The 27,222-nt window shown below is 51.1% G+C and overlaps 2 protein-coding genes across 2 annotated transcripts in view; one reads left to right on the top strand and one right to left on the bottom strand.

Moving 5' to 3' along the window:
• TCP11 (t-complex 11) overlaps positions 1-7,358 on the top strand; it is a 7,555-nt gene extending 197 nt beyond the window's left edge. The window contains 11 exon segments of the mRNA XM_042884429.1: positions 863-867; positions 1,456-1,583; positions 2,184-2,304; positions 2,954-2,981; positions 2,984-3,098; positions 3,100-3,168; positions 3,515-3,651; positions 4,334-4,548; positions 4,850-5,034; positions 5,477-5,640; positions 7,126-7,358. Of these exon segments, the coding sequence (XP_042740363.1) occupies positions 863-867; positions 1,456-1,583; positions 2,184-2,304; positions 2,954-2,981; positions 2,984-3,098; positions 3,100-3,168; positions 3,515-3,651; positions 4,334-4,548; positions 4,850-5,034; positions 5,477-5,640; positions 7,126-7,358 (1,400 nt within the window).
• Positions 7,359-8,671: 1,313 nt separating this feature from the next.
• ANKS1A (ankyrin repeat and sterile alpha motif domain containing 1A) overlaps positions 8,672-27,222 on the bottom strand; it is an 84,489-nt gene continuing 65,938 nt past the window's right edge. The window contains 12 exon segments of the mRNA XM_042884362.1: positions 8,672-14,541; positions 14,650-14,747; positions 15,900-16,070; positions 16,555-16,692; positions 17,064-17,150; positions 17,539-17,610; positions 17,820-17,912; positions 17,914-17,946; positions 18,241-18,405; positions 20,389-20,496; positions 21,130-21,282; positions 21,425-21,523. Of these exon segments, the coding sequence (XP_042740296.1) occupies positions 14,529-14,541; positions 14,650-14,747; positions 15,900-16,070; positions 16,555-16,692; positions 17,064-17,150; positions 17,539-17,610; positions 17,820-17,912; positions 17,914-17,946; positions 18,241-18,405; positions 20,389-20,496; positions 21,130-21,282; positions 21,425-21,523 (1,230 nt within the window). The 3' untranslated portion in view covers positions 8,672-14,528.

The following is a 27,222-nucleotide window of genomic DNA, read 5'->3' as shown; positions in this document are numbered from 1 at the left end:
CCGGGCGGTGCCAGGCCGGGGGGGGACCCAGCACCGCCTGGGCTCGGGCGGTGCCAGGCCGGGGGGGGACCCAGCACCGCCCTGAGTGGTCACTAGGTGTCAGCCGCCCTCTGCTAAATCAAATCCCTGAGCATCACATCCAAGCGATTTTTAAACACATCCCTCCGTGGGGAGCCCGTTCCAGTGTTTAACAACCCTTTGTTTTTTTTTTCCTGATATCGAAACTAAACTTATCCTGGTGCAACCTGAGGCCATTTCTCATCCTGTCACCAGTGAGAAGAGACCAATCCTGCTCTGCTGCAATCACCTGGTATTGGAAGAGAGCAATAATGTCTCCCCTCAGCCTTCTCTTCCCCAGACCAAACAGCCCCAGTTCCTTCAGGTGCTCCTCGTAGGCCATATTCTCCAAGCCCTTCACAAGCCTTGTTGCCCCTCAGACCAGCTCCAATGTCTCTTTTGTCCTGAGGTGCCCAAAACTGAACACAATACTCAAGGTGGAGCCTCACCAGTGCTGAGTACAGGACCATAGTCCTGCTCACCAGACAATTTCTGATACAGAGGTCCCTTCCAACCTGAGCTGTTCTATGATTCTCATGTGCAGGTGGAGTTTCCTGGGCTCTGTTACGAGCCTGTTGCTGGGCACCTCAACAAACAGCCCAGCCCCCCGTCCTGTTCATACCCACCTCCAAGATATTTCATAGAATCACAGAATGGCCCGGGTTGGGAGGGACCTCAAGGATCATGAAGCTCCACCCCCTGCTGCATGCAGGGCCACCAACCTCCACATTTCATACCAGCCCAAGCTGCCCAGGGCCCCATCCAGCCTGGCCTTGAACACCTCCAGGAATGGGAGCATCCACAGCCTCTGTGCAGCTGTTCCAGCACCTCACCACTCTCATATTAAAGAACTTCCCCTGACATCCAACCTAAATCTTCCCTCCCTCAACTTAAAACCATTTCCCCTTGTCCTTGTAAAGAGTTGACTCCCCTCCTGTTTGTAGGCTCCCTTTAGGTCCTGGAAGGCCCCAATGAGGTCACATTTGTACGTGTTGATCAGATCCCTTCTCAGCCTTCCCTTCCTCAGGCTGAACAGCCACAGTGCTCTCAGCCTTTCCTCATCAGGGAGATGCTTCAGGCCCCATTCATCTTCATGGCCCTCTGCAGGGCTCTCTCCAGCTGTTCCCTGTTTGGCTTGAACTTGCCTTGAACACTGGGTGCAGTGCTCCAAATATGCCCTCGCCAGGGCTGAGCTGGGGAGGATAACCCTCACTCTGCTGGCAACACTCTTTCTAATGCAGCCCGGGATACCATTGGTCTTCATGGCCACAAGGGCACACTGCTAGCTCATGATCTCTTCTTGCTGTGCTCAGTACACGTAGCACCATAGATTGGTTTGAATCGCGAGGGACGTTAAAGTTCATCTCATTCATTCCTATTCTGCTTTTCTGCAGCCAGCTCTCCCAAATTCTCTCCACAAATGAGCTGCAAGAATTGAGTGATGAGGTCTTCAGACTCAGCACTGTACATGAAATTGCACTGAATGCTGACTTGGAAGTGCACATGGTCAACTTCCCCCCACACAGGTGTGTGTATATCAATAAATACACATATTCAGGCTTGGCTTCTTTTTATCATGTCACAGAAAACATGTGAGAACATGGAAAGGAGGTGGGTTTGGCCTGAGAATAGAAACAAGAAGATAGTTCCTGGAACAAAACAAAGACTTGATTTATTCATCACTTCATTATTTACTAAGAAGTTCTTAAATACGATGAGTATCAGATGTGACTCACAATGAAAGAAATGGAGGCTTCAGCTCTGACTTTGACACAAGGCAAAACGTTCTGTGGACACCTCTCAAGTGTCTGCACATCAATTAAGGATCTGTTTAAGTCGCCGATGTTTTTTCTTTCCTGGAAAGGTGAGCACTGGTTAGAAAAATGCTCTGTTGATCTTTTCTGAGGACTGAAAGAGTTTCTGTGGAAAATTCACAGTTCTTTCTAACCCACTATGAAGAGGGGCTAAGTGCAGTTATGAACAGAGGTGAGAATAAGGAGCTCCATTTTAGAAGAATGGGAAATGTAGGTTGAGAGAGATTTCTATGAAAAACTAAAAGTCCAAAGACCAACTGAGAGGTTGTGTTTATCTGATGTTAATAGAAACCTCCCTCTCTTCTTTCTTAGCCTGGAAAATAGAGTGAAGGAGACACTGCACAAAGCCTTCTGGGACCACCTGAAAAAACAGATCTCTGCTAGTCCTCCAGACTACACTCAGGCAATCCAACTGCTGCAGGAAATAAAAGAGGTCAGCTGGTCCTGACATGGGAAGGACGGGTACCTTAGAATTAGTCTTCCCTTGCATCCAAATAATCCCATGTGAACAGCATAAGAGGGAAGAGAAAATAAGCTCCATTTGGTTTACAGGGAAACAGAACTTAAATAGCTGCACCTTCTAAAACCTGACTGGGAAGGAAACTCGTTCTCTGGTCCCAGGTCTGTAAAACACTCTACCAAAATGACAAAAAGCCCATGTAACTGTTGGTTTTAGTAATAACAAGAACCTCACCAATGCCATTGTCTGTACAAATGCAACCCTTTAGGTGGGTGACAAACAGTACCTCCTATGCAGGTGTACACTGTAATCTTTAAGAACATTGCTTAGAACTAAAAGAAAATTGTCTTAGCGTGGCATGGAATCGCGTATGGTTTGCTTTCCCAGGCAGATAACTCCCTACTTTTTTTGTGTGAGGTAAAGGAGATTTTGCAATATGTGCAACAGTGGCCAGACATTCTGAAATGAGTCATTAAAGACAAGCATGCCCTTAAAGCAACGGTGTGGCCCAGAATTTGTGTGCTGAGTCTCACCCAATTCAAGGCCAGCCTCGATTTCTGTTGCGCGATGCAGTTCTGTGGGAGAACCAGAAAACAGGCCAGAGTGCTGCTTCTTTGGGCAGGCTCTGTTATTACTGCTGCTGTCTCAGAACAGCTGCAAAGCCAAATTGAAGGAGTCCTGGACGTGGAGCTGATTAGGCAGGAGGCTGAGCACGGGGCTCTGGACATCCGCGCTCTCACCACCAGCATCCTTGGCACGATGGCAGTGCTGTGCGCCTTTTTGAGATGAGGAAGTGCAAGGACTGCAAAGCCTCACAGACCCAGCTGAGCTTCTCAAGTGGGTGTTGCTTTACTCCGTCTTGCAGACCAGCAAAAGCATCAACAGTAAAATATGGGGTTTAGAGAAAACTGCCCTGCACTTGTATCTTTTTTTCCCCTCCATATGTAGATATATTTGTGTTACCCAGCTGTTCCCAGACCATAGAAGAGTCTCCAATGAAGTAAATCTAATTTTTCTAGTAATTTTTAGGGACCAGAAACCCCGATTAGACTGAGCAGCCTTTTGTCAGAAAATGGAATGAGGTCAGAGGGTCTGAATTCCTCTTTCTCAGTATTCCAAAATGACCTCCAACTATAGCTTTTAATACCGTATTAAGCTTTCCAATCATTGTGCCTCATCTCAGGGAGATCCTCCGGATGCTGGACCTGATGAAAATGGATACGCTGAATTTTACCATCCAGAGCCTCCGTCCATACTTACAGGAATGCTACGTCCAGTACGAACAGGAGAAATTCCAGAAAATCTTAGATAAGCTTCCTAGTAAGTCAGTGGGGAAGAGGAGAGAAGCACTATTACTTCTGCAGCAGCTATTAAAGCACTAAGAAGGAACTTGAGTATTCTAAAGCTGATGCTTTCATCACTTGCTCAATAACTTGAGAGAAATACCTCTAAAAGCAGAAGGACTCTGGGGTCCCTTTCTCAGCCTCTTCACTACTATGCTTTGCAGAAAAGAAGTTACTTAGTGTGCTTCAGTTTCTGCATGCATTAGGCCTAATAGCTACCTCATGAGGAACTGTAAGAGCTCTGAATTTTAAAGTGTTTTGAGGTCCACAGAGGAATCATCAAAACATTTGCACGTGTATCTGAAGAGGAAAGCCAGTATTTGATGTAGACCCCTCTTCTTTGTTAGGCCATAGAATATTTCTCTCTGGCTGCCTCACTCCCTTGTAAGATTTAATTAAAGGTGCTTTTTGAAGACTGAAATCCTCTATGCAATATAAAGCTCTCCAGGTCCCAGTCTCAGGAGCCTAGCCTTGTGCCTTGCGCCTAAATACTGCATGGCAGAGGTGGGGTAAGTCCTCCCCACCATCCAAGATGCACATCCCCTTCAGCATGGAACATCACGTAGCCAGTTTTACTGACTTAGTTTTACTGACTTACTGAGCCACCTGCTCTTGCAAACACCCTTTTTTGTTTCTTTGTGTTTTAAAACACATTGCAGATAGTCTGGATAACACAACAGAGTGGCTGCGCAGAGCAGCAGTGTCTGCATCCTCTTTGCAGTCTCAGTCCTGCCCTGCAGCCAGCAGCTCTTCTGATGCACGCTTCCAGGGAGCAGTCAGCAGTAGCACAGCTGTGCCCAGTGTCATGTCTGTGCTAAATTGAGGCTACATGGATCTGCTCTGCTGGGAGCCCGGACACAGTGAATACCCAGAGGTAGGACAAGCACTGGGATATTTCTAGGAAAAGATGCAAAGATACACAAAACAAATAAGTGTACAGGTTCTGCTTCTACAGAAAGATCTGTCCACAGTCTCAGTCCCTTCTATGCCATTGGACAGGGTTTGTTCCCCAGGTGAAACAAGTTGGATTTATCACAAAACTAAATATTGCTGCCAATCAGCCTCCTTCCACTCAGCTTCATGGAGCTTACAGCTCTGCTGCATGGCTTGAGAATTGCTCTGTTATCACAGATGTTGTCTGTGTGCTCACAGGCTGGTGTGCTTTCTGTTCACAGACCTTGCTTCTGGATCAGGCTCGACTACAGGAAGTACAAACACAAGTGAATCAGCTTGCCATCATAGCTGCAGTCCTGCTAGTGACTAGTGGCGTGTGTGGAAACACCTTATTTGGCTCACCTGGGTTTATTGATAGGCTGAAACTGGTAACAAAGGCCCTCTTGGAAGGGCTGTCTTCTATCAGGTGGGTTATTTTATATTTTATTTTCCAGAAGGAGAAGAGTGAGGATGCAGGCACTGGTTGACTGTAGGATGAGCAACAGGAATCTCTTCTTGCAGCAGAAGAGGACCTGAGATCCAAAAGCAGCCAGGCCCACTGCAAGGAGTGAGGGAAGCCAGAACGCCAGGCAGCATACTTAGCTGGGAGCTAACTCTCTAGAGCTATTGTCCCTTCATGGTTAATGGGGAAAATCAGCAGTGCAGGGCTTTCTCATGTTTGCCAAAGAGCAGGGAAAGAAAGGAAGCTTAATTCACTTGTGTTAGGCACCACAGCTGTGGCTCAGCACTGGTTCTTATGTGCTTCCTGTCTGTGCTGAGGACAAAAGGGCTCATGGAGAGAATTCCTGGCTTGCAAGACCTCTTTCCCAACAAATATGCTCAAGTGCATGGGCTTTTGCATCATTTAGGTATGAAGAAGCTTTGCAAGACATCAGTGATCAAGTGCTCCAGGAAGTCAGCAGAACACTCTCACAGCTGGGTTACCCTGCTTTTGCCAGTGAGAAATGTACATCCCTGAAAGGCCAGATAAAAAGCATTGCTGACAAGGGCAACGCAGTCCAGCACACCATCAGTGAGCTCCTGAGCTCATGTCTGACTCAGCACTAAGTAAACAGTAAAGAGGTCTTCTACTCTTAGCCTTTGACCCTCGAATGTGCAGGACAAGTGTAAGATAGGTGACAGCAAGGCAAATTCCCTACACTGTGCAGAACTACTGCAGAAGCAAGGAAGCCAGAAACTGCCCTGATTTTCCCATTCCACTCTGGCTGCCTTACAGTAATTGCTTTGAAAATCTCTTAAATCCTACCATCCTCACTAAAAGCTAAACAGGCCCGAGTGCCAGGTCCGTCACTAGGTGATGTGGCAATCTTCAGGCTAGGATGTAGAGAGAGAGCTTAATCACTGACTCAAGTAAAGCACCACGCTAAGATCTTTAAGTAATATCTATCCCTAGGGAGTGCACTGCATGGTATTCAGCTAACTAGCTTCCCCTATAATGCTGCCCCATCAAAATATTTACTCAAATGATTTTGATGAGAGCTGATTATTTTGACCTTTTATTAGTACTCTGAAAGCTCCACATCAGATTGCAGTGCCACGGGCAGATAGTTCGCTACAGGAAAGATTATTTTCACATGCAAGACTTATCTTTTCTCAGCTATGAAAATAAGGTGAAGCTCTTCCTGCCCAGTGCATCGCCTTTCCTCCTCAGCCCACCCGAGTCCACATTACCTGGTTTATTCCTTGCATGTCAGACCCAGCAGGCTATTTTGTTTTGAAGGAATTCAGGAAACTGAATTAACAGCCTAAGCCAACCTCGCTGTACCACAGGCTGGGCAGTATGTGATGGCAATGGCTCACTGATGGAGCAGCATTAGAAGCTACAGAGCCAGTCTTCCCCTTGCTGTGTCTAAAAATCAACGTCGTCTGCACTCTTTGTCCACTATCAGCACTTCCCAAATACATATTTGAAACACAAGAACATCTGAGATAGCTGGGGAGTTAACCTCAGCTCCGTGCTCCTCAGAGAGGCTTCCTGAATTCTTTCAATTTTAAAACGCTGCTGTGGCAGTCCAGATAAATCCCAGGCTCTGAAGTTCTATATTCCATTATGCTCCTAAGATGCCTAACACTTCAGTTCTGTTCAAAAACTCACAGAGTGGGCAAAAAAAAAAAAAAAAAAATTATACTGTTGAGCTGCTCCACTTCAGCACAGCCAAATTCATCAAACCTAATGTCTGGCAGCCCAGCATCCCAGCTACAGCCACTGTTAAAAGCAGCTGCCCAGGACAAAGTGAAAACAAGGCACGTATGTACATCATACGCACAAACATGATGCTTGGAGAGTAGTTTCACCCATTCCTATGCTGAATGCTGTCTCATGTTAGTACTTGGAAGAACACCACCTTAATTCACTATGCCCCGAGCCCATCTGGAGCAGTACAGCTCCACGGCACCCTGCCCTCAGCTCTGCTCCTGACTGCACAAGGAACCCTTTGTCTCGAGACCAATGTTCTGCACAAAGGCTGATTTCTGATTTCCTACTCGCTCCTTACAGAGCAGTGGATTCACCTGTTCCTCAGCCTTTTTATTGCCCCCGATGGACAAAATTCTCAGAAAGATTTCCCAAAGGGTCTCAATGCCGTTCAGGAAGAGCTGCAGGAAGTCGGGCGCAGGTTCAGAAGTGTGACCTTCCACAACTGGCAGCTGTTTGGCCCTTTCTACTCAGCAGTTCTCAAGAAAGTGCTTTTCCCAGAGGCAGAACCAGATTCAGGAAGAGGTTCTATGTGATCATCCTTACTACGTACCACACAGGAGGACAAGGGTGGAACGCATTCTCCCACAATTTCTCAAATCATGCTTCGGCTTGTAAAAAAAACATCAGACAAACCCATCTGGGCAGCACAGCTACTGGGAAGTGACTCTCAGCATGTCAATATCTGAATAAACCTCTCAACTGCAAAAGGCAACGGCTTTCTTGTTCCCCTCAAAACTGTCACTATTTGGCAGGGAAAGAAATGGGAGGTGGAGATGATAAAACTGCAATGAAATTTAAGGTTCTTTCTTTCTTTTCTCCCTAATTCAAGGTGTTAATTCTGCGGTGGGTCTGCAGCCTGCTCTGCTGAAATGTTAGGCACAGCCCAGGGACGCAGTTTGGATTTGATAAAGCCATATGGTATTTAAGATCATTAAAACTGCTCAATATATTTCAGTGTTAGCTTGAAAACCTGACTTACTGAATTATTAGATGGAACATATGGTATAAATTTAGCAGCCCCCGATGTATTTAGTATTTCACATCAGCCAGATTTTATTTGACACAAAACCCTGAACTTTAACCTGTATTTAAATGCCTGGATTTCTTGCTCTAATTTTATATAGTGAAAACGTCCTACTTCTTGGTATGCCAAAAATCTTTGCTGGTAAATACTATATACAATGGCTGCCCAAACTGTTTCTGTTGTTCCATGAATCGATGGCTGCTGTGCTGCAGAGCATTGGTTTCAGTGTTTATCATTGCTAAATCAGGGTCCTGCCACCCTCAGTAGAACAGTCCTCGCAGATGTACGTTAAAAGGGGTCAAAATCAGCTTTCCCATGGGCAAAGTGACAGCAGACCATCACGCTGTAGGTGAGTCTATCTTTAAAGAACACACAGATGAGTTTTTACACATAAATTAGTCTGAAAAGGATTTTGTATTTGGGATCAGTGTGATTAGCTGCAAAAAGAGCAGCCTCAGCCAAAGCGACTGCTGAGCAGCCAGCATTCTGCATCCAGCATGCCACACACGTTAGGATGGCACACATCCTGATTCTGCTGCCAAGGAATGACATCAGGCCTGTTCCCAACAGAACAGCATCCTGTGCTTTGCTTCCACAATACCAGCAAATCATCCCCACGCAGTGCTTTGACACTCCTGATGTTTTCTTGTTCCTCAGCTTTACAAAGCAAAACACCACACGTGCAGCACCAGGCTGCCCTCATTCAAGTCACTGTGCTGCCCACCCTCACCCCTTCCTCTTACCTGCTTTGGCTGCTCAGCTCGGCATGAGATGACCAGAGGCTGCTGTGTCACTCAGGTCACAGTGACGACAGGGCAAACGTGTGTCTAAGTTTGTTTATTAATTCAGTCTGTTCTAAGTTGTACAATTATGAAAACAACAAAACGACTGCTGGAAGCCCAGGAATATTTACAATCTCGCCTTGTTGTAGTGAGGTCAGTCTATGTTGTTGCACAGATTGGTTATGTTTGGTACCACAAGATGTTTAAAATTCAGACAAATTCGAACAGATTAACAATTGTATATACAGGAAATAAAAGGAAATTCAAGTATCAAAATACAGACAGATTAAATAACATTTGTATTACAAATCAGTCCCACTGTCATACATCACAATTAGCAAAAATGTCTACATTGCAAACTGAACTCGACTGTTCTCTGCCCTGTTAGGGAATCTCAGGTTATTCTTCCATGGGTAAGAAAAGTGTTTGAGCTAGATCTACTTGGTAAGAGCAGCACACGTACTTCCTTTTGAAAAACAAAAAATTAAATTAAATTAAAATGCAGTAGGTAATGCCAATATGAGACCTAAAAGGGAGACTTTTTGCAACAAGACAGCGTCGCAAACTCTGTGCTCGCTCTAAAATAAAGATCTGATTGCATGGAAATGATGCAAGCAGAAGAAAGCCAGAGGAAGTTCTGCTGCTAGAAGCTTCTGACGTGGGGTGGAAGGAGCATTAAAGCAATTAAACCCACATCAGCTGCACACAGAGCAGTTGTTTGGAAGTACTATTTGGCATCTGGTCTGTGTCTCACAGCAGCCCTGTGATGGTACCTCACATTTCATTGGAGGCAAGTCCTGCACGGTGTCCTGCCTTCTCCCCAGGAGGGAAACAGGCAACAGGCACATACCCCACCAAAACTGCATCAGTTTTTTCTCCTAAAAAGAAAAATCCCAAAGCAAGTTCAAACAGCTACAATCAGCTTCTTCTTTTTTGTTCTCCTTTTTTTTTTTTTTTTTGTAAATACAAAATTAAAAAGGATAAAGCAGCTTCAATTTGGAAAATAAAAACTCATCCCCTCCTCTACTGAAGGAAAAAAAAAAAAAGACAAACACAGTTGATCTACCTTGAGTTCTCAGCCTGGACTCATGCTGTGTCCAACTGGAAGTCTGTAAAACACAAAACCCAGGGCTGCACCGCCTGTCCCAGGCAGGCAGTGAGTGCATTTAGATTCTAACCAGCACCAGAAATGCAGAGCACTTTCCTCCAGATACCGTGAAACCCTGTGGGGAGGAAAAGCCAAAACACTGCGTCATGGATGGGATAACAAAGCACTCGGAGTCGGTGACCCAGGATCAGTCTCCAGCATGCAAGTACCTCAAAAAAACCCCACTGAAATGAAAGGGGAAGATGCACTGCCAAAACAACTGCTTCTATGAAGTGAGAAAGAGTATCTGGCTAAAGAACTGCTGGATCACTAAAGACAACCATGGAATTACACACAGGACTGGAAAGAACCACCAGGGTCACAACGTCCAGCCCCCTGAAGATTGGAGTCTTCATCACCACTTCACCTCCAAGCCAACCTTCGCAAAGCTCATGTATGTGTCAGAACAGAAGGGTGTCCCTCCTCCCAAGCAGAGGTTCAATTTGCAATCTCTCCAAAAAGACTTGTTGCCAACACACCAAATATTTACACTTACACCAGTATGAATTGCAACATACTCATAACAAGGAATGTTAGGTTCTCTAAATTCATCCATGTAAAAAAGAAAAATAATCTCCGCTTCCCCCTCCTCATCATGTACAGCTCTGTGCCCTCGGGATTACGGTTCACTTCTCTCCTAGTCCTACCAGCTAGGGAGACTGAATCCTGACATACAGCAGCAACCGGAGTTAAACAGGCATCATTAGGGCATCTTGTCCTGGCAAAGCAGCAGGGCAGCACATCCCCAGCCACTGCAGCCCTGCGGAGATTGTACCAGGCTGCTGCGCTACGGTTTTTGCATTGGAAGAATTAAAAATCACAACTCTCCTAACAGCCTTCCCTCCAGGGGAACAGAGCTGTGAAAACACATCGGCCGCAGCCAAAACTGCTGGTAAATCCTGCTGTGATCCAAAGAGCAAGCAAGCAGACAGCACACCTCTGAGATGGCAGCGTTTGGGGCTGCTGGGGCCAGGCCATCCGTGGGTCGATAGGACTTATGATTTATCCTCGGCTATGGACTGTGCCAGTGGAATGCCCAAAATGTAACTCCTCTTTTGTTCGTCTTCCAAAATCGTTGCACTTATTAAATAATGAGCTAGTATAAAAAAAAAAAGTGCTAAATCACAATTGAATAAGCTTAAAAATTAAAAACAACACCCAACCCGTCAGGGCATAACTGCATTTAAAAAACAAGACAGGTGCACAAGAGGCTGGAGAAAGGACTCCTCTCCAGGTATTCAGTGCGTAAATGGGAAGAAGTTGTGTCCTTGCCATAGAAATGTCAAGTATTGCAATGCAACAGTTCTCCGTGGGGAAGCAAGCTTTGTACCATCAGTAAATGCTCGGCCACAGCCACTCCGAGGTGAGAGATCCTTCGCAGACTTTTCCTTAAGTGATTTCCATTGGTATAAAAGCATGGAGTGGCTTTGAAAACAAAGGATGCAGACTTACCCTGCAAGGCTTCTCACACTGGAGGAAGTTATTTCCAAGAATTTGGCGTTTCTCTACTGTTCACCCAGAATTGAAGCAGATTTAAGTACCATAAGAGATGCACACACCATCCCACCGGTAAGACTTTCTATTGTACTCCTTGCTGGACTGTGCAGATTCTCAGTAAATCATTTCTTTTTTTTCCCCTCACCAAAAAAAAAAAAACCAACCACACACAAAAAAAACAAAAACCACTGCAGTGCTACATTGAGACTGTGAACTGGATTTGCTCTGTATCATTTCATGTGTGAAAGAAACGGGTTGAAAGCAGTTTGTCTCAGACTAGAAAACGTGACATCGCTCGGCCTCGGAAGTCTCAACTTTCCTTTGCTAGAAATGGAGAGCTGCTTTTCTCAGCTGGTGGCTGGGATCCCTTTCCCCCTCTGCTTTGGGAGCCCTCACTGAGCAGCCATGCACACCCTCACAGGCAGACACCAGTGCCAGATGGAGACGGTCTTCGTGTCGGCAGGCCACTGCTTCTTAGGTCTCTGCCCCGTTACTACATTTCCGTGGTAGGAGACAGCTGCCCGGAGCTCAGCTTTTCAGAGGCAAACAGAAAGGAAGATAATGGAATGAATGATTTCCGAGTCATACAAACACAAGTGCTGGGAAAGACGAGGCGTGCAGCCAGGAGATGAGACAACCGTGAGGTTATGGACGCAGAGGAAGCTTTGCAGTTAGGCAGGGCTGCCTGCCACCCCGGCCGGGGTAGGGTCACCCTCAGGAAGGCACACGCACCAGTGAGCCGGCGTCAGGAGGAACCGACAGATCCCAGCTGAAAGCAGGGGGAGTGCAGAGCTCAGACCCTCGAGGAGCAGGCACACGTGTGGGCAGCTGCACGGTAAATCCAAACTACCACTGCTATCATGAACTCAGCTTCTCTCCAAGGGATATAAATGCCTCAGGGCACTCTTACAGATTGGAAAGGCACTGAGCATCCAACCCAAACCCCGGAGCTCCGCAGACACTGCAGCGTTCTGGGCAGGGCAGTGTGACCACTGGCTCTGTGTTAAGGGCTTCCTGACACGTGAATTGCACGTACACAGCTGGGCTTTGCTTCCCTTGCTTTAAGGCAATCCCTCGAGTCCTCTCATTTGGATTCCTACCAGCCTGGCCCTTGTTTTGAAGTCAGTTTGCCACTCAATGCCATTAAGCCACGAAGGATTTGAAAGATCAAACTCGTTCCTGAGGAAGAGCTCAATAAAGATGTTGAAACATCTGATTTCACCACAGGGCTGGGGAACAGAAGCCCAAAGGCCTCAGTGAAACTTAGAAATGAGAACAAACATGCCCACATAACAGGTGTCAGCAACTCAGGGTTGCTGGTCTGACCGTTTATTTCTGATGGTGATCACAAAGAGAGATTTGGGGTGAAATCTGAAAAACTATTTTGCAAGCAGAGCATCACAAGAGCCCTGAGTGCACCATGTCCACACACACACACCATGCCCACGCAGATGTGCCACACAGCTGAGTGAGAAGTGCCATCCCCTTATCTTCTAACACACTCACTGTCACCCCCAGCTCACCAAACCTGGGCTGTGGGGGATGCGGCAGAGATGCAAAGCCCGCACTGAGGCACATCAGTGAGCTACAGCTCACCTTCAGCTGCCCCATCTGCTCAGCCCCTCCCTGGGAAAGGTTTGGCAGCCACTGCCCACAAGGAGCTGGGATGTGAGCATTGCTCTGGGACTGAGAGCTCTACACTCTGCTGGAGAGCAAAGCAGAGCACAGTGGATTTGCTGCCACTGTGTGGAAGTTGCAATGCTTTTCACTAAAGGGCCCTCAAGCAGCTGTGGGGACAGAGAGCGCCTCACCCCCTGAGAGGTAGCTATGTGTGTCCCCATCCTGAAAATAAGGAAACTGAGGCAAAGAGAGGCTCAGTAGTTGGGACACAGCAAGTTGGGGAGAAGCAGTACTGGGCTGGAGCCCTGCCTTCCAGTGCTGGCAGCTACTGAACCATCCCCATCCTCCTCCTCCTCTGCTTAAATGCTCCTTTGCAAATGCAAGAGAAGGAAATAGGGACAGACCCAGGGACAGCCTGTGTGGGCAGCTATGTGGGCTGCCCAGCTCCACTCTGACTGTGCTGAATGCCCTGCATCCCATGCAAACAATTTCCAGCCCATATCCTGGAGCCAAAAGCAGCTTCTACCAAGACACACAGAAATGGGGACGTTCTCCCAGAGAAAAACATGTGCACTTGGGAAAGAGCCAGGAAGGCCAAGGTGCCCGCTGACACATGGCCATTTCTAACCAAAATCCTTGCTCTCACGGATGAAAGACAACAGATGTTTCAAGATCCCTATAGCTCTCATCGTGCAATGTTTTATAGACTGAAAAATAGGCTTTGGGTCAGCAGCAGACTGATTTCAATCACAATCCTCCCTTTGGCAAAGATGTGAAACCGCAGGAAATGCACTGAGCACAGCACAGCTCTGCCTGCTGCACCCCCTGACAGCACGGCTCAACCACGGCTCCTTCCCAGCACAGGGCCAGCAGCATGAGCCTTTCAGTGCCTGACCTCTTCGTAATCTGCAAAGTGAGAACCACACCCAGAGCTCACAGTGGTCTGGTGAGCAAGAACACAAGGACTGTGGGGGTAAGCCCTAAAAGGGACGGAAATGCACGCAGCCACACAGCTCCTGCAGGACACTCACGGCCCCAAGAAGGGCCCGAGCTCACAGTGGGAACAGTGGCACCCAGCCCAAGGCTGTGCCCCCAGCAGAGCAGCTGTTCTGCTCCATGCTTCGAGGAGAGAGGCTGTGAGCAGGGTCCCTGTGAGGAAATCTAGTGAAGGTGTTATTTGCAGACAGCATCACAGTGGTTAGTGTCGATTCAAGTGACAGTAAGGAGAGGGGTGACTTCACTGGAACAGTGTGCAGCCGTGGTTCAGTTGGGAAGTAGAGGAGAGAGAAGGAGAGAGTGTGTGCACCGCAGAGACAAGAGGTCTCCATCAGTCCGAGGATAAGAAGGTGAAATAGAAAAAAAGGCCTGGGGGAGTGCCATGTCACCCCAGGGAGTCACAGTGCCAGAGCGAGGGGAAAGACGTGAAAATGGTGGGCAGCTTCCTGGCTCCGCATCTCGGATGCCCCCAGCCTGCACCCCTCTGCACCTCCCACCTGATGGGGATCTAACAGCGTGTTACCCTTGTTTCCGAGTAAGGAGAATTCACAGTGTTCAGTAGTGATCAGGTACAAAAGCCGTTTAAGTCTACAGTCTCTTAAGTGCTGCTGCCTTTGACGTAGTGCCTACGCGGGGCTCAGTGCGAGCAGCTGGAGGAAGAGGGAGTTTAGAACAGCAGACAGATCAGATCGCAAAGGCACGGTTAGACTATAGGTGGACACAGGGTTGGTTTGCTTTAGAAGATAGTGGTCTCATACTTAGTGCTGAGGGTCCGCTTGGAGTCCTGTTTGGGGTCCACGACCCACGAGACACTGGCATGAGACTGGGAATCTTGGTCCATTTCAGGGGGCTCCAGCTGGAAACAAAGGAGAGAAGAGTGCATTAGCTTACATGTGCCTATGGGAGCCCGAGTCTGGGGCAGAGCAAATGGGAACTCGGAGCACAGAGAGGCTGCTGATGCCCATCCCCAAACCATGTATGCGTGCAGGGCTGCAGCTCTCACTGCCAAGGCATTTGAGTCCTTCAAAGCTCAAACATTTCTAAGCACGTCGCTCTCAGCCCAGCACCCTGGGATGACTTCCTGAGCTAGGCCTGCAAGCCCCCATTACCATCAGCGACAGCTTCACCTCATTTCACAGACAAGCATGAAAAATTCAGCACTACTGAGATGGCACTACAAAAATAAGAGGAGAGGAGACGGCTCCTGGTAGGTGAGCTCTCTCTGACCAAGCAATGCTTTTTCATCCTGTCCTCCTCAATCAGGATCCCAGGGGAAGGTTAACGACACCAGGAAGAGCAGCACAGTTAGCTGGGAGCTGACGCTCTGTGTTAGCAGCAGCTGGGACCAGTGCATCCCTGGGGTTCATTTGAGCCCTGGGATGAGGTGGGGGAGGGCAGCAGCGAGGACACGAGGCCATGGTGGGAGGTGTGGGGAGCGGTGGCAGCCGGGGCAGCAGCCCAGGTCGGTTGGTGATGGAAGATGGCAGGAAGAAGGTAAAGACCTTAGCTCCAGGACTAACAGACTGCAGCGGCAGGTAGGAGGGGCGGTGAGTTGTACAGGTGTGACAGTAACAACAGCGGGTGTCAGGAGGGAGCGGCACCTGAGCGGGGGGAGCAAGCAGAACACAGACAAAAGGAGACATTAAAGGAAAGCAATGGCTTATGCAGCAGTCCCTGCTCCTCAGCAGCTCCAAGTTAGGCTCGGTTTAGTTGGCACTACCAAGCGGGCAAACTGCAGGTTACCCACTGATCTTTCCACGTGGAAACGGAGCTGGATCCAGCAGGGCATCCAACCCCCCAACCCAGGCTACATCCCCTCTGCCTGTCCTACCCCACAGGGAAAGCCAGGCATGCAGCAAGCCTGCCAGCAAGCAGAGCCACGGGCACTGCAGCACCAGCAGTGCCTGATGCTACAGGCCACGGGGACTTCTGCACCACGAAGGGGGAGCTTTAAGCAAGTTGTGCCCGAGAGGAAGCCCAGCTCCAGCCCCCAGCTCCATGTACGTACTGCGGATTTCCTCACGCCAGCTCGTGGTTTAGGCACCGGTTTGGAAGATTTTGTTTCGATCGTTTCTCCCGCTGCAGCACCCAGAGGTTTCGCTCTCTGGGCTTGGAGGGCCAGCTGGTAAGCGACCTCGAACGCCTGCCCCAGGGTGAGGATGATCTCGTAAGTCAGGTTCTTCAGAGAGAATGCAGGGAACACAGAGCTGTTAGTGCACGGGAGCTGCCTTGCATCGCACAGAGCCCCCACGTGCAGCAGCCAGGACCACCTATGGGCTGCTCCAACCCGTCTGGCATTGTAAAGAGAAAGAGCCCAAATGTTTTGCAAAGCTGATTCTGTCTAGGAATAAAAGCAAGCAACGCCGTCACACTCTCAGTGAATTAAAAGGCTGTTAGATCAGCCTATTACACTGCTCATAATTGAAAGCGTATCAGGGTTTTGTTCACGGAATATTCCCCAAGAGGGAAAATCTCCTGCCCTGGTTTATTCAGCACTGGAAATGGCAGTAATGAAGCCAGACAAATATTCTCTTTGACAACAGAGTTGCAAAGTAAATGCATTTTGTGGCCGGACTCCTAAAAGAATCTTCTAGGACAGAAACAGCAAAGAGACACCTCTCACGCAGCCCCAACACCCTCAGCTGCAGCCCCATCCCACTCACCACATCCACGGTGCTGAAGACGTGGCAGTAGTGGTGGCTGGTCTGCAGGTCCTTGGTGATGTAGGCAAACGTGCAGAGATCCTCAGGGTCCTGGGCAGCACAGGAGATGTTACGGATCTCATGCTCAGCAATGACATTCTGTAGGAGACAACCACAAATACTCATCACCCTTCTGGGGACAACAACACGCTCAGCAAACAACAGCGCTTCCAAATGTCTACTGGGGACAGGGAGCACAACAGAGACTGGCAGAAGGGGTTTCTCCCAACCAGGCCAGTCTCAGCTCTGTCCCATGGTAGGAACAAACGGCAACACAAGCAGCCCACGTGCCAAGCCTACATCATTCAGACAGCCATCGTCACCCTGGTGCTCTCCCCACGGCTCCCAGCAGCTACACAGCACCCAGCCATGGCTTCTGGAGCTGCCAGGTATGACCTGCAGCCCCTCAAGCAGGTGGCACTGCAGGCCACGTCCCTCCAGACACCGGTTTTGAGGCACTTCAAGCTCACCTTGTTAGAGGCATCGATGAACTTCACTCCCTTGTATGTGATGGACAGTATTATGGTCGGGATTTTCTTCATATGCTCTGTGGATTTCTTTAGAAACAAGAACACTCAGCTGTGAATCAGTGCTCCTTTCCTCACCATCCCCAGCCCTGCTAGTGGCTAGGAAAGACCCTCAGCCCTATAACATCAGGCTTTTGGGGGCTTGGACAAGGAGAAAGAAAACCTGCTTCTAATGGAAGCAGACAGAAAGGGACGGGAACCTGAAGTTAAACCTTTTATCCCAGAGAAATCATCTGTTTTCTCACTGCACAGACATTCAAACTATAGGGAAAAGTGCTGGTGGGAGATCAGCTCGGCAGTGATAGTGGCTCCCCGCGCTGCCCTGTCTGCAGGGTGTGGGGAACTGCAGCTACACAAGCATCCCCCGTCCTGCCCCATGTCACCCACCACAGCTGTGACTGTCCCCTGGGCTCCATACCCTCATCTTGGCACAGGCATCCTGCGTTGATTCTGTACCTCGGAGGTCCTTGATCAGCATGGAGCCCAGGTACTGTTTGGAAAAGGGGATGTGTTAGCACTGACAACCTGAAGGCTTCATTCAGGCTGGAAACCTTCCAACCCCAAAGCAGCACCACAACCCAAGAGCTGTGGCTGCAGAGAGACAAGTCACCCACGGAGCGGGGAGGACTGTGACACCTCCACGTGCAACACCCAGAGCCTCCTCCCCCTCTCCAGCTGCAGAAGCCAAAAGCCACTTACGTTGGCCTCGTACCCGCAGGACTCAAAGATGAGCTTCTCTGGCTGGTGCTGCCAGTTTTGGACCGGTGCGTAGGGGGCAGCCAGGCTGGGGGGGGCGCAGGGTCAGCTTTGACTCCCGACGGTCCTCCTGGAAGAGGAAGGAACGCAGGTGTGAAGCTACAGCGGGTCCATGCCAGGGTGCAGCACAGATCTTAGCAGGGCTTTGTGGGTTGATGCAATTGAGATTTGCAGTGGGCAGACCTCAAAGGGCTGGGAGGGGTGAAAGTGACACTGCAGTGCATGTGCAAGTCACTGTTTTTAAGGCGAGCTAGGCACAAGCAACCTGCTGGCATCATCTCCTAGTTTTTGAAGCCTCAACTCCTCAATTAGGTGATGCACTGAGCCATGCAGAGGGGCCCACAGGATGCACAGCACCACTGACCTGTGCTTTGTAGCGCTCAACTTTGGAGTACGTCGCCAGCTCACTGCCACGCTCGTGTTGCCTCTTCCCAGAGTCCCCAGAGGGCAGCAGGAGATCAGCAGATCTGCCCGTGCAGGAGTCGTTCTGGCTCAGAGGTGACGACGTCTGGGACATCAAGTCCTGGCACTGGAACAGGCAGACACCAACAACCATCCTGGTTAGCCGGTGCCACAGCCCTGTGTGCACTGCGCCCCTCTGGCTCTGCCAGCCCTGCTCAGAGGCTGCTGCCACCCTCCAGCACCGCACACAGGATGCAGAGCTGATGAGGCAGTTGCTCAAGGTGTGAGGAAGGGAAGAAGTGGCCACACACAAACCTGTGCCTGTGTTTCTGGCTGGGATTATTTCTCCCTAGGAACACCCGGAGCTGGCACTGCAGGCTGCTCCTCCCAACACCCAACAAAGGTGCAATAAGCTGAGCTATCAGGGTCAGCTCCCGCCCTGCAGCCTTCAGGCTCACTGCCTTCATTCACCTCATTTATTTCCCACTCAATGCCCCTGCTTTGCTCCAGGACCGTTTTGGGCAGGTGTCTGCCTTGTCCTGCCCTGTCTGAGGAGGGCAGCAGGCACGCAGCACAAAGGGCTCCGGAGCACCGAGCTGCCCCTTCTGGAGCTGAGCACCCGGCTGCCCAGCGTCAGCTCAGCCCAGATGCCTGACAGCCGGGCTCCTCCCGCAGGCAACGCTCACTGCCTGGATGTGCCAAGCAGGCAACACACGGAGCTCACAGCTGCAGCACGCATCAGCCCTATTCAGCGGACTTGCTTAATTTGCCATTGACGTCCTTCCGCTCCCCAGCCAGAGCCGGGCGCTGGAACGCACCAGCTGCAGCACCAGGAAGCTTTGGAAATGGCCCATTCTCTTTTCCAGCCCGCCCCCCCAGCCAGCATATCAATCAGCTGAGGCTACACAAAGAGCTCCTCTCCTCGCCATCGCTCTGCCTTCAGCCCCGTCATCTCAAGAGGATGTTTGGGAGGAGCTGCCTCCCTCCCACCTGCGCACTTGTGGTCGGAGCACTGGGGTGAAGCTGCAGGGTTGTCCCCTCCTGGCCCCCAGGCTCTGTGTGCAGCAGCACAAATCCTCACTTTTTGCTCCCAGGTGGCAGCTTTGTAGGAAGAATGGCAATTCTGAGCGCTCCCCTCTCAGCCACCCCCAGCACCGAGTGTCTGGCATCCTATGGCTCCCCTGCCCCAAAATTCATCCGCTGCTTTGGCTGGAGTACATCAGTCCTGGCAAAGGGGAATATTTGCTGCTGTGTGGTTCAGCCAGAGCTCAGCAATACTGTAATTTGTTGCATCTCTGCCCAAGTGCTCTGGAGTCGCAGCTGTGTGGATATGAGGGGACTTTTCCTGCAACTGTGATTTTTTTCTGATGTGGGCACTCATGATGTAAAGCAGCAGAGATGAGGAAGAAGCACACATGAGGTCAGTGCTGGCCAAGCCAGAGCCAGGCAGGCTGCAGATTGCCCGAGTTCTGCTTCACTGTATTCAGAGTGGAAGCCCTGAGCTCTGCACCACCGCCAGCAGCAGCCAAGGTGGGACCTGCAGAACCATTCCTCCTCCACACATCAGATGTGCGATCGCCTCAACTCTTCCAGCACTCTCTTCCCAGGCCACCAAGTACCTGAGAGCCAGCACTGACCCCAACTACCAGGTCAGCCATTTGTTCTAATAAGAAACAAGCTTTTTTTCCTCTCTTTTTTTTTTAAAAAAAAGAAGCAATACTATTTCCAAAGATCATTCTCTGCACTCATTACTCCCAACACCTACTTTCAAAGGACTTTTAACTTAAATATTGACATGGTAGGGTTTTTATCTTTCTTCCTGATTTTGCTAGGCAGAATTTCCTGGGCACAAAAGAAGCAGAGTAATGCTGACTGTGCCCCACTCCCTGCTGGACACCCGCCCTAAAGCCATCAGTACACGCACTCTGCAGGGCTCTGCGTCCCCCAGGGCTGTCAGCTACCAACCAGAAGGAGATGAGTGTACCAGACAGACCTGGAATTCATTCTTTGAATGAAAAGGGGGGATGTGGAGTCAACAGAGGCAGAACACAGCTACCACTGAATGCTCTGAACAGACACTGTGGGCAGCAGGGACACTGCATGGACTCACTCTCAGCTGTGAGAAGCGTGGTGGCTTTGCTGGGGGTTCCTCATAGGGCCGGTCAGCCAGCGAGGCGATGATCCTCTTCCGATGGCCCAACAGGTTCACCTTCAGCACCTGTGGGGGAGACAACGCTGAGAAAGAGAACTTGTGCCAGCGCAGGGGAGCTGCACAGTGGTTTGTAGAAGGCAGGACCTGCAGTTTGTGGGGCATCATGGGGTCATTAAGGCTGGAAAAGACCCCTTAGTTCACCAAGTCCAACCCCAACCTGTCCCTACTAACCAAAATCTCCACATTTCCTGAATCCCTCCAGGGATGGTGACCCACCATTCCCTGCAGTCTGTGTTGGTGCAGCACGGCTCTTTCAGGGAATAAAGGTTTCCTCATACCTAGCCTGCTCCTCCCCAGGTAATGGCCCCATGTGAGGCCATCACCTCCTGTCCCATTGCAGAGGTCAACCCCCACCTCACCACAAGCTCCCTTCAGGACATGAAGTCACCCCTGAGCTCCTCTTCTCCAGGCTCAGCCATCCCAGCTCCCTCAGCTGCTCCCCATAAGACCCCTCTGTGCTCCAGGCCCCTCAGCTCTGTTGCCCATCTCTGGACATGAGGGGCCAAGAGGGGCAGCTTCTCTGCCCTCTGCACAAGGCAAAGCATCCTCATTCCAGCAGTCTGTTTGCATTTAGCACTGCTCCCTGCAGGGAATGCAGGCAGGACCCCGGCACTGTGGGGACAGGCAAACAACACTCACGTTGACTATTTCAAGCTCCCAGAGGTTTTTCACAGTGTCAATAGAGCTGTAGCCGCTCGAGAGGAAGGACTGGATGTAATCCTGCAGCCCCAAGGAGTCAAGCCAGGCAGGGACGGACGGCTGGCTGTTCCCATCACAGCCCAGGGGCTTCAGCTACAAAAGCAGAAAGCAGAGAGGGGTTAAAGCCACAGGGGGCAGGGATCCCAAAGCATACAGCGTCTGCAATTAGCACCGTGCTCAGCCTTTTTTTCCTCTGTCTCACAGCCATCCTGGGCAGTGCCCTGGCCCTGCTCACCTTTGGCAGGGAGCGAGCTGCCTGCAGGAGCTTCCGGCGGTGCTGCGGGTCTCCGATCCCAATGTCCCGAAGGTCCTGGTCCTCCATGACATTACAGCCCTGCGGGGACAGGAAGGTGCGTAAGGGGGCAGAGCCCACACACAGGGCAGCAGCTGCCCCTCAGATCCCCTGCAGCCCCAGGGCTGCCTGGGAGGAGGAGGCCATGGACAGAGCTCAGCCCCACAGACCAACACGGGGCACAATGGAGCCGTGCTACCAATGCGCAGCACGGCAGAGCGTGGCTGTATCCCAGCACAGCACGCTGCAGGCATCCTCATCCAGCCAGGGGGGTCCCAGGCCATCATTAAAGCAGCCTCCCCACCACCAAAGCTTTGAATGCTGCCAACAGTGCCATTCCTCAACGGCCAGAGTAACACCCAGCCCTGCCCATACACTGAGCCTAGCAGGGGCACTGGACTCCGCTTATCCTCCCTCCTGGGCCGCTGAGAAAACGCGATTTCTTTCCAGGTGAGCATGTGAAAGTCACATTTCTCCTCCTTTCCCCGCTTCTGGCAACAGCCCACCCCAGAAGCACCGCACGCTGCTGCAGCCCACCTCACCCCCCCTCCCACCGCCATACCTGGGCTGGGCTCAGCTCCCCACAGCTCTCAGCACTGCAGCCAACGAGCTCAGCACCGCACTGGGACCCAGCCGGGCCCTCCCAGTACTGCCTCCCTCTGCTCCCAGGAGAGGAGCAGGAGAAGGGCTGAGCTGGCAGCGCTCTGCTGCTCCACATTTTGGTTTTATAAGAGGAACCTCATTAAAATCAGCTGTTGGGCGCTACGCTGCTGCAAGGGCACGCGGGGCAGCCAGGGCTCCAGAAAGGGACTGAGCAGGACATGCACCTCTTCAAAGGGCAGCAAGCGTTTGGAATTCCTCGCCACGCTGCACTGTCTGTAGCTGCTCAGCACGTCCACCTCGCTCAGTCCCACCTGCTTTAAGTGCAGCATCACAGCTCTGCCCCCAAAGAACCGCTGCTCCGCTGAGATAAGTGCCAGGAGAACCATAGAATTAACGCTGCGCTAAGAGCTGCCCGAAGCAATGGTGCTGCCCTCAGAGGCCAGACTGCAGAGAAACAATTATTTAGCAAATGACAGTAGCAAATTAAACCAGCGGGTGGCCGGGGAGCAGCAGAGTGCTGCATACACACAGCAGCCACCGGCCCCATGGGGTCAGTGGGCACGGCGCGGCCTCCGTTCGCCCTTGCTGTGCCAGCGTGCCCCATGCCCTCTCCAGGCTGCCCCTTTCCAGTGCCCGGGGTGAGATTCAGGCCCTTCTCCCACCTTTGGCATCTCAAATCTGAGCAAAACTGCTTGCCATGCAGCAAGGCTCCAAGCTAGTTAAACACTCAGAATCACGGCTTCCTCTAGTGCTCCTTATTTTTATGTGTCACATTAAATTCCCTCAGTGCCAGTCTGCATTCTCAGGGTACTTAACAAGGATAGACAAAGCATAGCAGCTCTGAATACATCATTACAGCCCATTGTGCACGAGCTCTGCTCGGAGGAGCGTCCTTTAAACCCATCTGGATTTCATCTCCAATGAAAAAAAATAATAATCTGCCACTAAAATAGATAATTAAATGCAAACACACTGGGGATCTTTTAACCTTTGCCAGCAGAGCAGCTGAGCTTTGTTCTCAGGCTGTGTGCATTTAACATGCTCTGCAGACAAAGCTGAGGTCCTCTGCGCAGTGCTCCCTGCCTCCCAGCCAGGGCTTGGGTCAGTGCCATGCTCCCAAGGCTCACCTGCAGCACCAGGAGCCCCCTGAGCTGTTGGGTTTCAGCCACGAATCTCAGAGGACTGCTGGGTTAAGAGGATTTTAGAAATGAGATCGTAAAACAAGGTGGTTTTTCTTGTGGGTTGGTTTTTACCAGCAGCCAAAAGTCCCCATGCCCAGGTTGGACATCACCTCCCCAGCACCATGGTCCTGCTGCTCAGAACCCAGGTCTGGGTCCTCCAAGGACAAACGCCTGCAGCAGAGGAGGAGGGGAGCTGTGAGGACCTCTGTGCTGCTAGCCGGATCCTCCCCCGCTCAGAAATGCCAATTGGAATCAAGAAAACTTTCTGAAGACAGAGTTGAGCCTGTATTCGTTGTGACAAGTGCTGTACCTTGTGCAGGCTGCAGGCTGAGCGCAGCACGGGGCCAGGGCTCACCCTGCACTCCTCCCCATTCAGACCTCTCTGTTACCCCCAGCTCCAACCTGGCAGAGATGGGATGGAACACGGCGCTGTGCCACCCTCAGTCTGGGTGCCAGGTTATCACAGAATGGTTGGGCTGGGAGGGACCTCAAAGATTACAGCACCATACAACGGTTGGGTTGGAAGGGACCTTAAGGATCATAGAGCCGTGGGATGGTTGGGTTGAAAAGGCTCTTACAGCCCCCAGAGCCCCACCCCAGCTATGGGCTGGGTACCCCCCCGATCAGGCTGCCCATCCAGCCTGGCCCCATCCATCAGTGCCCACCTGCTCGCCTGGTCCACCTACAGGAAGCAGCTTTTGGAGCAGGGTTCTGCTCCAGGACACGGCGCTTCGCATCCTGCGCTGTAATTAAGCAGCCTGCAAGACTCCAGGTTTCTCATTAAAGGAAAAAAGCACAGTCAGAGGGGTTACGCTGCGTGACGCAGTGTGGGTTAGGTGACCCTAAAGAGGAGCATGCCAAAATCAGAGCCTCTGAAATCTGCCAGCATCTCTGCTCCAGCAGGGCACTCTGCGGGCGCTTAACTACCCAATTTTCAGATGCTGCTTCTTACTCAGAGCCTGGCTTCGGTCCATTCTCTCTTTCCAGCTAAGGAAGGGCCCAAGGCAAAGAAAGTTCCGTATAGGACATGCAGTCCTCCCCAGCCAGCAGCACAGCATAATGAATCCCAACCGACTCATAGGAGAGCTGCCTTGTTACCAACCCACGTATTCCAGACACAACTGTGGGGAAGATTGGGACCAGAACGTGTTTGCTATTAAAAGCAACAGATGCAAAACCCAAACACAGCTTTTCCAGACTAGCAAACATCCATAGCAGAGTGCCTTCAGCTGGACGAGCCAAAGCATCCATTTTTCTTAGACTAATGCACACAAAGCTCTTTCTTTTTTTCCCCTTCTCAGTAAATTCAAGGCAGCTTGCTTGTATCTTGTCAAGGATTTTGCTGCCACTGCTTTTGTTTTACATGAGTCTGGATGTGGGAGACAGAGCTGGAGACACAGCCTGAACAGGGACAACACACAGTCCGTCCCAAGGCTCGACCCCACACTCTGAGCTCTCCTGTTAAATAAAAGGGCGGTGAGGGAGGGCAGCAAAACCGAGCTAAGTGAGGGCATCCGGGGAGCTGACAGAGGCGCTGCGGCTGGGAATGAGCTGCCCAGGAGCCCAGGGGTGAATGAAACCAAGTGCCCTCCTTCCCTGCGCTGTCTGCGAGGTGCAGGCTGGGCTCAGCCCCTTCAGAGCTCCGGGAGCCGTGCAGGGCTGCACTCGGAGCAAACACGTCCTGTTGGACAGGGCGAGAGCAGCTCATGCTGCGCTAACAGCAAACCCACCAGCCTGTCCTGCATTCCATCTGCACAAGCACATGGGTTGCACTGTGGGGCTTTTCACCCACGGCGTCAGCACAGCATCACAGCCAAGGGGCCCAGAACTGCCCAGCACCTCCAGCCCTGGGGTCAGCCAGCCCCGCTCCACAGCCCTACATCTCCCCCTGACCCCACATCCAGCCCCCTCACAGCCCCACCTCGGAGCCAAGGGGGAAACAGCAGTGTTTGGCCACAGGAATATATGCCTGCCAGCAGCCTGTGGGGTCTGCCCTGCCCTTACTGGTGGCTGCTGTTTGAGGGAGCATGGTGGAAACGAGGGGACGAGAAGCACTCAGTTGGCTGAGGGCAGATCAGTGAGGTCCCAGTGCTTCCCAAAGCAACAACTGCAGAAAGGGCTCCTATAAAAATCCTAGATTAGTGCACTGCATTTTTGTTCCATTTCTGCCCCATGCACACACTGGCAGTGCAGCAACGGAGGGAATCGGTCACAGTTGTCAAATCTGGGCAATTTCATGGAGAAGGGAAAAAAAATTAACCGCTCCTTTAACGGCTTTTTAAATGTTTATTGGGCCAGGAGCTGCTCATGAATCACATCTAAGCATTCTCTAAACTGCCAGCCCTGCTTCACCCGCTTTGCTCCCCAAAACCCATCTGGAACCAGCAGGGAGTTCAGCCACAGAGTGAATACATCCACACCTTCCAGAGGTAAAGTGGAAACCATCACAAAGACAAAGCAGGGCTCTCAGAGCTGCCCAGGGAGCATCTGAGACACACTGCAGAGCTGCCAGAGAATCCACTGCACTGAATGAAGCCATTCCCACTCGGACACGTGGCAGAAATCCCTGCACGAGGGTCCCGTTCTGCTCTGAGGGGCGTTCATTCAGTCTGAGAAGCAGCAATGCAATGTATTTCCAGCATGCTGGTGGCAGTGATAAGCAGGAGACAATGCCACGTAACGGGGCGTGGAGCTCCCCAAGCTGCAAAAACACCCCATTCTCCCAGTGCTGCCATAATTTGATTGCTTCCCCCCGATCATGTAAAGAAAGAAACACACACACAAAAGCAGAGGTGCCCAGAGCAGTGCATGAGAACAGATTTCTGCTCCTGATGCTGTCTGACTGAATCAGCATGAGCTGCTTTCCGCACCCTCTGTGGGAATCCAGGCTTGAACAACAACAAAAAGCCACGAGAAGTGGCTGACGTCCCTCTACCTGCTCCTGTGAACGAGAATGCCTTTGGACTGAGGAAGAAGTTCAGCTGCAGAGCCATCCCAGGGCTGAGCACCCGGCCTCCCAGGGGAGGGAAGGGCTTCTACCAGCATCTGGGCTTGATCTGCAGGATCCAATGGATCGCTGGCACTGCAGGGAACAGCGCTTCCCTCCCTGCTTCTGCAGTGCCCTCAGCACAGCAGTCCCAGCAGGGCACTGGGAAGCTCCATGCACCCCAGGCACAGCACTGCAGCTCCTGCTGCTCACAACACATGGCAGCCCTCTTAGCTCACACTCCACTGACATTTTCCCTACTCTTTCACCCCCCCCCCCCCCCCCAGTTCATTAGCAGTCAAGGACAATTAAATCGATTTATAGTGTGTTTTTCTGGATGACACTGCTTGCTCGCTGCTGCAGCTTTGTGATCTGACCTTCTGTTTGCTCCTCCAGCAGGCGATGAGGCTGCGGTCCCCTGGAAGCCCTGGGCTGAGCTCCTCCACACAGGGGGCAGGGCTCTCCCTGCATTTTGGTAAGGACAGCACGGCCACTGCTGGCAACACGCAGCCAGCAGCTTTCACTCAGTTATGTTTGCACCAATAAATCCTTCCCCTCTAAGGAAGCAAGCTTGCTTTTCAGCAAGCTGCAAAGCAGAGATGAAGCATCACCTCCATTTTCTGGCCTTAAATCCCCAGCTGGCCAAGCAGGCCGTTCCCCAAACTAAAGCAGAAGTTTGGTCTCACAACCAGGCCACCCTGAGCAGCAGTGCAGGCACTGAAGGTCACTCAGCAGCGATGGAGAGGAAGGAGAGGAAGGAGCTGCTGCACAGAAACACCACAACAAAGCCACTGCAGGGGAACAGAAGAGCTCCAGTCTGTAGACCATGCTGTTCAGAAAGAACTCGGGTCTTTTAGAAAAAGGAGCTCCTTCAGTGCAGCCTATTTCTTCCCTCAGTCGAGAAGCAAAACCACATTCTGTCTGCAACAAATGTCGCTTCTGTTCCTTCCCAGAAGCTCCAGCACCACATC

The sequence above is a fragment of the Lagopus leucura genome, unplaced genomic scaffold (assembly GCF_019238085.1).
Source record: "Lagopus leucura isolate 7727_CA_CO unplaced genomic scaffold, USGS_WTPT01 Super-Scaffold_100043, whole genome shotgun sequence".
NCBI lineage: Eukaryota > Metazoa > Chordata > Aves > Galliformes > Phasianidae > Lagopus > Lagopus leucura.
Note: the sequence above shows the minus strand (reverse complement) of the source record. Positions and strands in the feature narration are given on the sequence as shown.